The 14072-nt window shown below is 43.0% G+C and overlaps 1 protein-coding gene across 1 annotated transcript in view; it reads right to left on the reverse strand.

Moving 5' to 3' along the window:
* Positions 1 to 14072, reverse strand: part of rft1 (RFT1 homolog) — a 78583-nt gene that overhangs the window by 47873 nt on the left and 16638 nt on the right. Inside the window, exons 3-4 of the mRNA XM_060835267.1 lie at positions 7491 to 7680; positions 2316 to 2417 (exon numbers count right to left, since the gene is read on the reverse strand). Of these exons, the coding sequence (XP_060691250.1) occupies positions 2316 to 2417; positions 7491 to 7508 (120 nt within the window). The 5' untranslated portion in view covers positions 7509 to 7680. The remainder of the gene's footprint in view (positions 1 to 2315; positions 2418 to 7490; positions 7681 to 14072) is intronic.

The raw sequence follows: 14072 nt of genomic DNA on the forward strand, positions 1-14072 counted from the left end.
CAGACATACTACACCCAAAATAACACTTGGATACATCACATCCAGAAAGCTTCTGGATACATCCAAAACAGAAAAACATCCAGGTATTCTGCACCCAGAAAAACATCTGGATGTGACAATGCTACTCCTTTAACAAGGTTATGCTGTCCTTGGCGTTTTCTTCATAGAGGTCGTAAAAACAGCGATTCTGAAAGTCTGGGTTTAACTATTTCAGAATGCCTTCAAGTTTCTTAAAAATAAACACTTGAGCAATGAAAGGGGAGTGGCCATTCTCCCAGCTCAACTTTCCTCTGGTTTGGTTTGAGCAGTGTGGCTGTTCACTGAAAGCAGTCAGTCAGTTTTGAAGCTGCTGGACCCAAAGAAGCAAGTCCATGCTGATCCTCCCTCTCTCTGGATTCTCTCCTGTAAGACACTGTCTTTTGATTTACCTTTTTTGCCAAGGGGTGTTTATGGGATTGTTGCAAGTATTTAGAACAGCAGCATTAAGTTAAGATTGGGGCAGCTGCATCACTCCTGGAATCTCCACTACACACCTGCTTAAAACAACTACCAAAGTTAGGGTCCGGGCTACTTTCTTGAAATGTTTTGACAGGGTCTGGCCTAGTCCATAACAAGGATACATTGCAAACGGAAAAACATATGGATGAAAATGGAATAGTGTAGGATAGATAAGCTTCAGTTTGGTTCCACAGATTGACGCAACACCAAGAGCCGAAAGGTCTGTGCTGAGCTGTAATGTTCTACGTTCTTAATATATGGATACACCACACCCGGAAAAACACTCCAAAAGAGAAAACACCTGGAAAAACAGCCAATACACCTCAAATGGAAAATACCCAGATACACCTCCCCCCCCAGAAAAACAGCTGGATACTCCACATCCAGATATACTGCACCTGGAAAAACATCCGGATACACCAAAACCAGACAGACCACACCTAAATAAACACCAGATGCACCACAACTGGAAAAATATTTGGACAAACACCCAGATGTTTCACAACCAGGAAAACACCCAAGTATACTATACCCAAATACACTGGAAAAACATCAGGATATACACCACAACTAGAAAAACACCTGGATACACTGCACCCAGAAGAACATTCGGATACACGGCACCCGGAAAATACCTGATAACATCCATCTACATGCACCTGGAAAAACACTAAATTGTTGTAATCTGGAATGCAAAGTCGATTCAATTGTAACTTGCGAAAGGGAAACTTAGATAAATTATTTTATTCTTTCATGGGATTGGGCATTGCAGTCATTTGTTGCCTGCTCCCTTGAAATGAGTTCAAGGACAGTTGAGAGTTAATCACATCCCAATGGGTCTGAAGTCTCACGTAGGCCAGACTATGTAACTATGATGGAATTCCTTCCCTGAAGATCATTAGCAAATCAGATGGGTTTCTATTATAATTGGCATTTGTTTAATTGTCACCATGACTAAATTACCTTTCGATTCCAGATTTAGAATGTAAGAGCGAGGAGCAGGAGTAGACATTCTGCCCCTCCAGCTTGATCTGACATTCAGGACAATCATGGATGATTGCATCTTTGCTTCAGCATCACTTTCCTGTCCGCTCTCTATAACCCTTTAATCCATTACTAATTTAAAAAAATCAAATTTGTCTGTCTGTCTATCTCCTCAAATGTATCCAATGTCTCACTGTCCACTCACTCTGGGGGCGTGAATTCCACAGATTCACAATCTTCTGACAGAAGCAATTTCTTATCCCAAACCTATGGCCTCTTGTTCTAGACGACGCCACATGAAGAAACATCCCTTATACACCTATTTTGTCAACCTCCTTTACATCTTATACACCTCAATTCAATCTTCTCTCAATATTTTAAAGTCCAGAAAATATAGGCCTAAACTGCTTAATGTCTCTTCATAAGACAAATTCCTCATTTCTGAAATTAATCTAGTGACCTTTCTGAATTTATTGATTAAATTCAAATTACACAACCTGTCCCAGTGGGATTTGAACCCATGTACCCAATTAGCCTCAGTATTACTACTACAATGATATTGTCACAATGCTCCATCACTCTCTGGAAAGGAAACACTTGATGTGTTATGGGGAAGAGCAAGGTGTGTGAAACTAACTGTTGGTTACTGTCTACAACAGTACCACATTAATGAGCATTCTGTTCATCGAAACATTGGCCTTGAGGCAAACGCTTTAATCGTGGGGCAGGATTATCATACTATCATGGGTAAGTAACAGTCTACCCAAACAGCTTTCTTTTAACTCATTCTGGTTTCAGTGATCTGTATATTTAGACTCAATTTAAAAACCCACCTGAGCCACAGAGAAGATGTAGAGACCCCAGTGCGGTACGATTGTGACACACAGAACAGTCAGCACACACTTTGCAACAATAGCAAGACTCTCAGCAATCACCTGCAAAGTGAGAAACAGAAGTACAGACAAAGCATGAAAGCCAAGAAATTACAGACACTGACCCCTTCCCTCTCCCCCCTCCCCAGACCTGAAGATCCACAAACCACAGAAATTTACCCTTCCCTCTAATACCTGAGGATCCACAAACCACAGATACTGACTTCCTCCCCAGGCTAGAGGAAGTGCAAAACACTAAGACAGAGCCTTATCCCAAACCTTATCTTTTACTTGCTCACAGGATGTGGATATTGTCCAGATCATTAATGCAGAATTCTGAACACTTGTGATCCCAACAATGACACCTGCGGAACAAAATGCCACCAGCTACCATCCTGAAAAAAGACCCTTTAATCCCCACTTTCTGCCTTCTGCCAGTTAGCCAATGCACTATCCATGCCAGAATAGTGGGGGACTCAGTGGTGATGATGATGCCATTGACTATCAAAGGCCAATAGATACTTTTGCAGGAAATGATTATTCACTGGCATCTGTGTCATGCAAATATTATTTGCCACTTATTAGCCCAAACCTGCATATTCTCCAGGTCTTGCTCAATATAGGGGCGGCACAGTGGCTCAGTAGTTGGCACTGCTGCCTCACAGCACCAGGGACACGGGTTTGATTTCAGCCATGGGCGACTTTATGTTCTTCAGTTTCCTCCAGCAGGTTAAGTGAATGGGCCATGCTAAATTGCTCACAGTCTCCAAGGGCGTGTAGGGTAAGTGGCCATGGGATATGCAAGGTTACAGAGGAAGGGTAGGTGGTGGAGCCGGATGGCCTGCTTCCACACTGTAAGAATTCTATAGATATGGACTGCTCCACTATCAAAAGAATCACAAACGGTGCTGAATATCAGTGAACATTTCTTTTTGTGACCTTTTGATGGAAGGAAGGTCATTGATATTGGAAATAGGAGTCTCCTTTAAAACTGAAAAAGAATCATGGAAACATCGAACATAGGTACAGGAATATGCCTGTTGGCCCTTTGAGCCTGCTCCACTATTTAACATGATCATGGCTGCATCCAACTCAGTACCCTTTTGCCACTTTCTCCCCCGATCCTTGGATCCTTTAAGAACTATACCTACATCTTTCTTCAAAGTCTTTTCTATTTTGGCCTCAACAATTTCCTGTTGAAGAGAATTCTCCAGGCGCACCACTCTCTGGGTGAAGAAATTCCTCCTCACCTCTGTCCTAAAAGGCCAACACCATAACTTTAGATTGTGACTCCTGTTTCTGGACTCCCTACTCATCGTAAACCTCCTTCCTCATCTGCCTGGTTTAATCTTGTTAGAATTTTACAGATTTGTAGGAGATCCTGCCTGCCCACCTATTATCTTCTGTATTATATACTTTACACAGAGGGTGGTAAGTGTCTGGAACGAATTGTCAGCAGAGGTAGTAGAGGCAGGCACGGTAGGTTAATTTAAGATGTGACTGGACAGATGCACGAATAGGTGGGGAGCAGAGGGCTACAAATGCTTAGGAATTGGGCGACAGATTTAGACAGTGGATTTGGACCGGCTCAGGCTTGGAGGGTGAAAGGGCCTGTTCCTGGGCTGTAAATTTTCTTTGTTCTTCTTTGTTCTTTATATCTTTCTGTCTTTCATTTCTATCTTTGTTTTCCTCACTTCTGTTTCCCTGATTGGGTTTCCAAACCACTGCCATGTGCTATAGATACCATAGTGCTAATGTCATTTTACTCATAAGAGAGAAATGCAGTCTAATGCAGTGGTAACAAAAATATCATTAGGGCAACTGGTAGAATTTAAACTGAACCAATATATCTGGAATTTAAAGCAAGTCTCAGTAATGGTGACAATGACAGCTGCCACTGATTGCTGTACTTACAACTTCAGACCCACAGCAATATGGTTGAGTCTTAATTATCCTCTGAAGGGGCAAAAAAAGCCATTTACTTCAAGAGCAACTAAGGATGTGCAACACATGTTGTCTGTCCCACAAAAAGAATAAAGCAAAAATATCTAATAACTTGGTCAAACAGGAATCCTCTTCCTTATTCTTTCATAGAATGTGGGAAACAACACGTTGCCCATTCCTAGTTTTCATGGAACTGTGTGGATTTCTTGGCTATTTCAGAAGACAGTCAAAAGTTATCTACACTAGTAGTCTGAGTCACATGTGGGCCAGATTACCTAAGAACAGTAGACTTCATTCACTAAAGAACAGTACTGAACCAGATGGCTTTTCTCCAATAATAAGTGATAGATTCCTGAGACTAGCTTTCCTTTTGAAATATATTAATCAAATTTAAATTCTACCATCTGCTCGGTGGAATTCAAACTTATGTCCCCAGACCTTGAAATGACTAATCCAGTAACATTGTCACTATGCCAATGTCACCCCCAAAAATGCATGCTGACTTGTTCTAATAATACTACGCTTTACTAAGTGCACTGTTAAGACTTCCTTATGAACATCAACTAGCCACAAAACGACATGACCTTCTCTCACTAATATCCCTACATACAATTGAGGAAGGACACCACTTCAACTGGGACAACACATCCATCCTAGGACACGCCAAACAGAGACAGACACAAGAATTCCTAGAAGCATGGCATTCCAACCAGAACTCTATCAATAAACACACTGACTTGGACTCGATTAACCACCTCCTGAGAAAAAGAACAGGAAATGACATAACCAAAGGAAATGACGTCACCACAGGAAACAATATCACCAACCTAAAGATATAAATAGAAAGCAGGAATCATTAGCAATGCTTCGTCCGGAGGCTCACTGAAGATGTTACAGTATGGTGAAGAAATGTCTGAAAATGAACCTTCCAGCTCAGCGAGCAAACCTACATCCAGAAACTCAACCTGAACTACAAATCTTCTTAAGGCTTGCTTCCTTTTTAACAATTTCCAACACTTTCAAGATGACTGATAGTAGCGACCTTTTTTGTAGATTGTTCTCTTCCGTTTTTGAATAGTGGTGACATTTGTGAGTTCCAATTCAGAATGTAAGGAAGTATACACTCCATCTCTGTATCTATCTCTTTTAAAATAATAGGACACAGGCCAGTGTGAACTGTCCAATTTTAGCTCCTTGAATTTCTCCAGTACTTTTTACTCTGTTGATATTAATTATCCAGAGAACCGACTCGTGTTGTGACCATAAGAAGTGGCAAATGGTGTTTAATGCAGAAAAGTGTGAGGTGATTCACTTTGGAAGGAGTAACAGGAATACAGAGTACTGGGCTAATGATAAGATTCTTGACAGACAGATCTCTGCTCATCCACATATCTTTATTCCGAGAATAGTAGGAGCATGGAACGCACTGCCTGCAACAGCAGTAAACTCAGCAACCTTGAGGGCATTTAAATGGTCATTGGGTAAACAAATGGACAAAAATGGAACAGTGTAGGGTAGATGGGCTTCAGATCAGTTCCACAAGTCAGCGCAACATCGAAGGCTGAAGACCCTGTATTGCACTGTCATGTTCTATCTTGGTATCCATGTGCATAGATCCCTGAAAGTTGCCACCCAAGTTGACAGGGTTGTTAAGGTGGAGTATGGTGTGTTAGCTTTTATTGGTAGAGGATTGAGTTTCAGAACGGTGGCACAGTGGTTAGCACTGCTGCCTCACAGCGCCAGAGACCCCAGTTCAATTCCAGCCTCAGGCGACTGTGTGGAGTTTGCACATTCTCTGCGTGTCTGTGTGGGTTTCCTCCGAGTGCTCCAGTTTCATCCCACAGTCCAAACATTTGCAGGTTAGGTGAATTGGCCATGCTAAATTGCCCGTAGTGTTACGCGAAGGGATAAATGTAGGGAAAAGGATCGGGGTGGGTTGCGCTTCGGCAGGTCAGTGTGGACTTGTTGGGCTGAAGGGTCTGTTTCCACACTGTAAGTAATCTAATCTACCATGAGATCATGTTGCAGCTATAGAAAACTCTGGTGCAGCTGCACTTGGAAGTATTGTGTACAGTTCTGGTTGCCACATTTTAGGAAGGTTGTGAAAGCATTGGAAAGGGAGCAGAGGAGATTTATCAGGATGTTGCTTAGTATGGAGGGATGGTCTTACGAGGAAAGGTTGAGGGACTCGAGACTGTTTTCATAAGAGAGAGGGTTGAGAGGTGACTTAGTAGAGACATACAAGATGATCAGAGGATTTGATAGAATGGACAATGGCTGCCTTCTTCCTCAGATGGTGATGGATAGCACAAGGGGACAAAGCTTTAAATTGAGGGGTGATAGATATCGGACAGATGTCAGAGGTAGGTTCTTTATTCAGAGTAGTAAGGGAGTGCAATGCCCTATTTGCAACAGTAGTGGACTTGCCAACTGTAAGGACATTTAAATGGTCGTTAGATGAATATATGAATGGTAATGGAATATGTAGGTTATATGGGCTTCAGATTGGTTTCACAGGTTGGCGCAATATCGACAGCTAAAGGGCCTGTACTGTGCTGTAATGTTCTATGTTCTATCCAAGGTCAGAGAACTGCAACTCCTAGCCAACTGAGACTGTCATCAAGGAATTGACCAATCCCCCACCACCTCCTAACCCAACTTACATAATACAATGCAAAGGAAACATTCCCAGGTACAAGTCTCCAACTTATTATGTAATCAGTGTGTTTGCTTTGGAAATAATTACATCAACCCACAACTAGAGAAAGCAAATGAATTACATGTAAATTCATATAGAACCAGATCCAACCTGAGACATCAATGATATCCTGATCAACTGACCAATGGTTCTCATAAATTATCCATAGCCTGTGCAGCTATGAAGTGCTTGCTTGAATTGACAAAGATCAGCCAGGTTTCCTGAACTTTGTCATTATTGAAAGACTGTTGTAGATGTAGAAATTAGGTCAGGCAGGATCAGGCTTGGTTGTGCTGCCACCCAGGGTAGAAAAGTGCCAATGCTCACTGACTAGCACCACACAAAGCCAGCAGCCACATGGGCAGAGAAACCAAGCTGTCAGCCAATCAGGTTCAAGACCAGCAACTTCAGGGGAAGAGAATCTTGGAAAAATAAAAACATGAAACAAAAGTTTCTAAGATCAACAAGTCAGTCACAATTTATGAACCACTCACCTTTAGCCTCACCAACATATGCACCTGTGCCAGGATCCACAACGGCTCAGAGAGGAGTTCTACTATAGCAGAGAGACCGAATGCTGCCACACCAACTTCATAATGAGGTATTAGAGCTGGGTCTGGGGTTGTTACTAAATGGAGCCAAATCCAACCCAAAAGTAATGACCAGAGCACTCCAAGTGGAACACTGGAATAAAGAGCAAGCACAGAATCATCACTACAAACTATCAATGGGTTGCTTCAGGGTGGTACAATAGTTCTTGGTCCTCATTGATCTGATCCTCATTTCCACGCAAGTTTTACATGATTTCAGTTTGTGAAATAAACTTGAGAACAGAGAGAGCTAGCCAACTGGATACAAAATTGGCTTGAAGGTAGAAGACGGGTGATGGCGATAGAGGGTTGGTTTTCGGACTGGGATGCCTATGACCAGCAGTGTCCTGCAAGGATTGGGTGCTGGGTCCAGTGCTTTTCATCATTTATATAAATGATTTGGATGTGAATATAGGATGTATGGTCAGTAAGTTTGCAGATGACACCAAAGTTGGCAGTGGACAGTGAAGAAAGTTATCTCAGAATACAACAGGACCTCGATCAGATGGGCCAATAAGCCAAAGAGTAACAGATGGAGTTTAATTTAGATAAATATGAAATGTTGCATTTTGATAAGACTAATCAGGGCAGGACTTGTACAGCTAACTGTAGGAACCATTACAGCTGGGTAGTGTTGCTGAACAAAGGGACCCATTGATACAGGTAAATAATTATTTGAAAATGGAGTTGTAGGTGGACAGGTTGGTGAAGAAGGTATTTGGCCCACTGGCCTTCAATGGTCAGTGCATTGAGTAGAGGAGTTGGGACATCATGCTGCAACTGTACAGGACATTGAACGCTTTGTTCGATTCTGGTCTCCCTGCTCATGTTATTAAACTTTAAAGCATTCAGGAAAGATTTGCAAGGATGTTGCTGTGATTGGAGGATTTGAGACATAGGGAGAGGCCAAATAGGCTGGGGCTTTTTAATCCCTGGAGTGTCAGAGGCTTAGAGAGGTTTTTAAAATCATGAGGACTATAAACAGGGTGAACGGCCAAGGATTTTTTCCCAGGGTGGGGAGTCCAAAACTAGAAGGCATAACTTTAAGGTGAGGGGTGGGGTGGGGAGGAGAATTTAAAAGGGACCTGAGGAGCACCTTTTAAATGCAGAGAGTGGTACATGTATAGAGTGACCTAGCAGAGATGGCTTTGGAGGTGAATACAAATAAAACATTTAAAAGACATCCGGACGGGTACATGAATAGAAAGGGTTTAGAGGGACATAGGTCAAATGCGGGCAGATGGACTAGATCAGTTTAGGATATCTGGCTGACCTGGACAAGTTGGACCGAAGGATCTGCTTCCAATAGACAACAGCTGCAAGAGTAGGCCATTCGGCCCTTCAAGCCAGCACCACCATTCATTATGATCATGGCTGATCATACACAATCAGTATCCTGTCCCAGTCTTATCTCCATAACCCTTGGTTCCACTATCTTTAAGAGCTCTATCCATCTCTTTCTTGAAAGTATCTGGAGACTTAACCTCCTCTGCCTTCTGGGGCAGAACATCCCATATATCCACCACTCTCTGGGTGAAGAAGTTTCTTTTCAACTCTATTCTAAATGGCCTAGTCTTATTTTTAAACTGTGTCCTCTGGTTTGGGACTCACCCATCAGCAGAAAAATGCTTCCTGCCTCCAGAGTGTCCAATTCTTTAATAATCTTATGCACCTCAATCGATCCCCTTCATCCTTCTAAACTCAAGTATATACAATCCCAGTTGCTCCAATCTTTCAACATATCATAGTCCCACCATTCCGGGAATTGACCTAGTGAACCTACGCTGCACTTCCTCAATAGCCAGAATGTCCTTCCTCAAATTTGGAGACCAAAACTGCACACAATACTCTAGGTGCGGTCTCACCAGGGCCCTGTACACCTGCAGAAGGACCTCTTTGCTCCTTTATTCAATTCCTCTTGTTATGAAGGCCAGCATGCCATTAGCTTTCTTCATGGCCTGCTGTACCTGCATGCTTGCTTTCATTGACTGATGTACAAGAATACCTAGATCGCATTGTACTTCCCCTTTGCCTAACTTGACTCCATTCAGATACTAGGCAAAAGTGAGGACTGCAGATGCTGGAAATCAGAGTCTAGATTAGAGTGATGCTGGAAAAGCACAGCAGGTCAGGCAGCATCCGAGGAGCAGGAAAATCCATTTAGATAGTAATCTGCCTTCCTGTTCTTGCCACCAAAGTGGATAACCACATATTTATCCAAATTAAACTGCATCTGCCATGCATCCGTCCACTCACCTAGTCTGTCCAAGTCACCTTGTATTCTCATACGTCATCCTTACATTTCATCCTACCACCCTGCTTGGTGTCATCAGCAAATTTGCTAATATTACTTTTAATGCCTTCATCTATATCATTAATGTATATTGTAAACAGCTGCAGTCCCAGCACTGAACCTTGTGGTACCCCACTGGTCACTGCCTGCCATTCCGAAAGGGACCAATTTGTCACTACTCTTTGTTTCCTGTCAGCCAGCCAATTTTCAATCCAAGTCAGTATTTTACCCTCAATACCATGTGCCCTAATTTTGCTCATTAATCTCCTATGTGGGTCTTTATCAAACGCTTTCTGAAAGTCCATGTACACTACATCCACTGGCTCTCCCTTGTCCATCTTCATAGTTACATCCTGAAAAAATTCAAGAAGATTATTCAAGCATGATTTCCCCTTTGTTAATCCATGCCAATTCTGACCTATCCTGTTACTGCTATCCAAAATGAGTCGTAATTTCATCTTTTATAATTGACTCCAGCATCTTTCCCACCACTGTTATCAGGCTAACCGGTCTATAATTCCCTGTTTTCTCTCTCCCTTCCTTCTTGAAAGTAGGACAACATTAGTCACCCTCCAATCCGCAGGAACTGATCCTGAATCGATAGAACATTGGAAAATGATTACCAATGTGTCTATGATTACTAGAGCCACCTCCTTAAGTAGTCTGGGATGCAGACCACCAGGTCCAGGGGACTAATCAGCTTTCAGACCTAACAGTCCATCCAACACCATTTCCTGCCTAACATAAATTCCATGCTGTATAACTCTATAACTCTTCACAGTTCTTACACAATGAGTCCAGTGAACAACAACTGCTCAGAATTTGACATTTATTGATTTTTTTTGGTCTTAATTTGATTTCATAGATTTTACTGTAGTGCACACTTATTATACTCTACAACATACAATAGGCTAAATAATTGCAACAATGGCAGAACAGCAGCGAAGATTGTGAGGCCCTTATCATGATGATAGCAAGGTGGTTCAGTAGTTAGCACTGCTGCCTCACAGTGCCAGGGATCTGGTTTTGATTCCAACCTTGGGTGACTGCATGTATGGAGTTTGCAATGTTCTCCCTGTGCTTGTGTGGGTTTCCTCCCACAATCTAAAGATGTGCAGGCTAGGTGGGTTAGCCATGGTAAATGAGGGGTTAAGTGAATTGTGTCAGAAGGTGGGGGTAGAGGAAGGCAGAAGGATGGGGAAGGAAACGGAGGAATGCTCTTTAGAGGGTTGGTGCAGACTTCAACAGCCCAAATCCACACTGTAGGAAATCTATGATACTTCTATGATTCAATGGTGGTGGTACATTAAAACCGGGTGCAAGGATTAACAGTAGGGCTGGATAAACTTCTAGAAAGGGAAGGTGAGCAACCAGTAGTTATGGTTCATGAGTGAACCAACAACATAGGGAGATGCTTGGAAGAGATGTAGACTTAGTTTCATGCTTTAGAGAGTTGGTGGAACACAGGATCCCCAAGGCAGTAATCTCAGAAATATTATACGTGTGACGAGCTTCACAATTTAGGCAAGTCAGATCAGGGAGGTAAATGTATGGTTGAGGATGTTGTAGAAGGGAGAGGTTTAGATTTTGGAAAAAATTTGGATCACTTTTGGGAAAGGAGGAAGTTGTTCAGAAGAGAGGGGTTTCACCTGAACAGAAAAAGAACTGACCTTTCGGCTGGGTGCATAAATCGTATAGTGGAGGTGGATTTAAAAATGTAAGGCAGAGGGCAAATGAGACAAGACGGGGGACAGGGAAAAAGAAGTGAGGGAAGGCATAAGTGTTAACAGTGAACAAAGAAGTAGAACATAGAACATAGAAAAATACAGTGCAGTACAGGCCCTTTGGCCCTCAATGTTGCGTCGACCCAAGCCCACCTTACCTACACTAGCCCACTATCCTCCATATGCCTATCCAATGCCCGTTTAAATGCCCATAAAGAGGGAGAGTCCACCACTGCTACTGGCAGGGCATTCCATGAACTCACGACTCGCTGAGTAAAGAAACCACCCCTAACATCTGTCCTATAGCTACCTCCCCTTAATTTAAAGCTATGCCCCCTCGTAATAGCTGACTCCATACGTGGAAAAAGGTTCTCATGGTCAACCCTATCTAAACCCCTCATCATCTTGTACACCTCTATCAAGTCACCCCTAAACCTTCTTTTCTCCAATGAAAACAGCCCCAAGTGCCTCAGCCTTTCCTCATATGATCTTCCTACCATACCAGGCAACATCCTGGTAAACCTCCTCTGCACCCGTTCCAGTGCCTCCACATCCTTCCTATAGTATGGTGATCAAAACTGCACATAATACTCCAGATGCGGCCGCACCAGAGTCTTATACAACTGCAAAATGACCTCAGGACTCCGGAACTCAATTCCTCTACCAATAAAAGCCAGTACACCATATGCCATCTTCACAGCACTATTTACCTGGGTGGCAACTTTCAGAGATCTGTGTACATAGACACCAAGATCCCTCTGCTCATCCACACTACCAAGTATCCGACCATTAGCCCAGTACTCCATCTTCTTGTTACTCTTACCAAAGTGAATCACTTCACACTTAGCTACATTGAACTCCATTTGCCACCTTTCTGCCCAGCTCTGCAACTTATCTATATCCCACTGTAACCTGCCACATCCTTCCTCACTGTCAACAACTCCACCGACTTTCATATCATCCGCAAACTTGCTCACTCAACCTTCTAGCCCCTCCTCCAGGTCATTTATAAAAATGACAAACAGCAATGGTCCCAAAACAGAGCCTTGCGGAACACCGCTAGTAACTGCACTCCAAGATGAACCTTTACCATCAATACTACCCTCTGTCTTCTTCCAGCCAGCCAATTCCTAATCCAAACCTCTAATGCACCCTCAATGTCATACCTCCGTATTTTTTGCAGTAGGCTACCATGGGGAACCTTATCAAACGCCTTACTAAGATCCATATACACCACATCTATTGCTTTACCCTCATCCACCTCCTTAGTCACCTTCTCAATGAATTCAATAAGGTTTGTGAGGCACAACCTGCCCTTCACAAAACCATGCTGACTATCCTTGATCACATTATTCCTATCCAGATGTTCATAAATCCTATCCCTTACAATTCTCTCTAAGACTTTGCCCACAATAGAAGTGAGACTCACCGGCCTATAGTTACTAGGGTTATCCCTACCCCCCTTCTTGAACAAGGGAACCACATTTGCTATCCTCCAGTCTTCTGGCACTATTCCTGGAGACAACGAGGACATAAAAATCAAGGCCAATGGCTCTGCAATCTCCTTTCTTGCTTCCCAGAGAATCCTAGGATAAATGCCATCAGGCCCAGGGGACTTATCTATTTTCACCCTTTCTAGAATTTCCAACACCTCTTCCCTACATACCTCAAGGCCATCCATTCTAATTAATTGTGACTCAATATTCACATCGGCAACAATGTCCTGTTCCTGAGTGAATACTGACAAAAAGTATTCATTCAGGGTCTCTCCAATCTCTTCAGCCTCCACGCACAACTTCCCACTACTATCCTTGACTGGACCTATTCCTACCCTAGTCATTCTTTTATTCCTGACATACCTATAGAAAGCCTTTGGGTTTACCCTAATCCTACCAAGGACTTTTCATGTCCCTTCCTTGCTGCTCTTAGCTCTCTCTCTTCCTGGCTACCTTATAACTCTCAATTGCCCCAATTGAACCTTCACGCCTCATCTTTACATAGGCCGCCCTCTTCCCTTTAACAAGGGATTCCAATTTCTTATTAAACCACAGCTCCCTCACACGATCCTTTCCTCCCTGCCTGATAGGTACATACTTATCAAGGACACTCAATAGCTGCTCCTGGAACAAGCTCCACATATCGATTGCGCCCTTCCCTTGAAGCCTACTTTTCCAAGCCACGCATCCTAAGTCATGCCTCACCGCATCATAATTTCCCTGCCCCCAGCTATAACTTTTGCTCTGCAGTGCACACTTATCCCTCTCCATCACTAGAGTAAAAGTCACCGAATTGTGGTCACTGTCCCCAAAGTGCTCACCTACCTCCAATTCTAACACCTGGCCTGGTTTGTTACCCAGAACCAAATCCAGTATGGCCTCACCTCTTGTTGGCCTGTCTACATATTGTATCAGGAAACCCTCCTGCACACATTGGACAAACACCGACCCATCCAACGTACTCAAGCTATAG

The sequence above is a fragment of the Hemiscyllium ocellatum genome, chromosome 14 (genome assembly GCF_020745735.1).
Source record: "Hemiscyllium ocellatum isolate sHemOce1 chromosome 14, sHemOce1.pat.X.cur, whole genome shotgun sequence".
In the NCBI taxonomy this organism is placed as follows: domain Eukaryota; kingdom Metazoa; phylum Chordata; class Chondrichthyes; order Orectolobiformes; family Hemiscylliidae; genus Hemiscyllium; species Hemiscyllium ocellatum.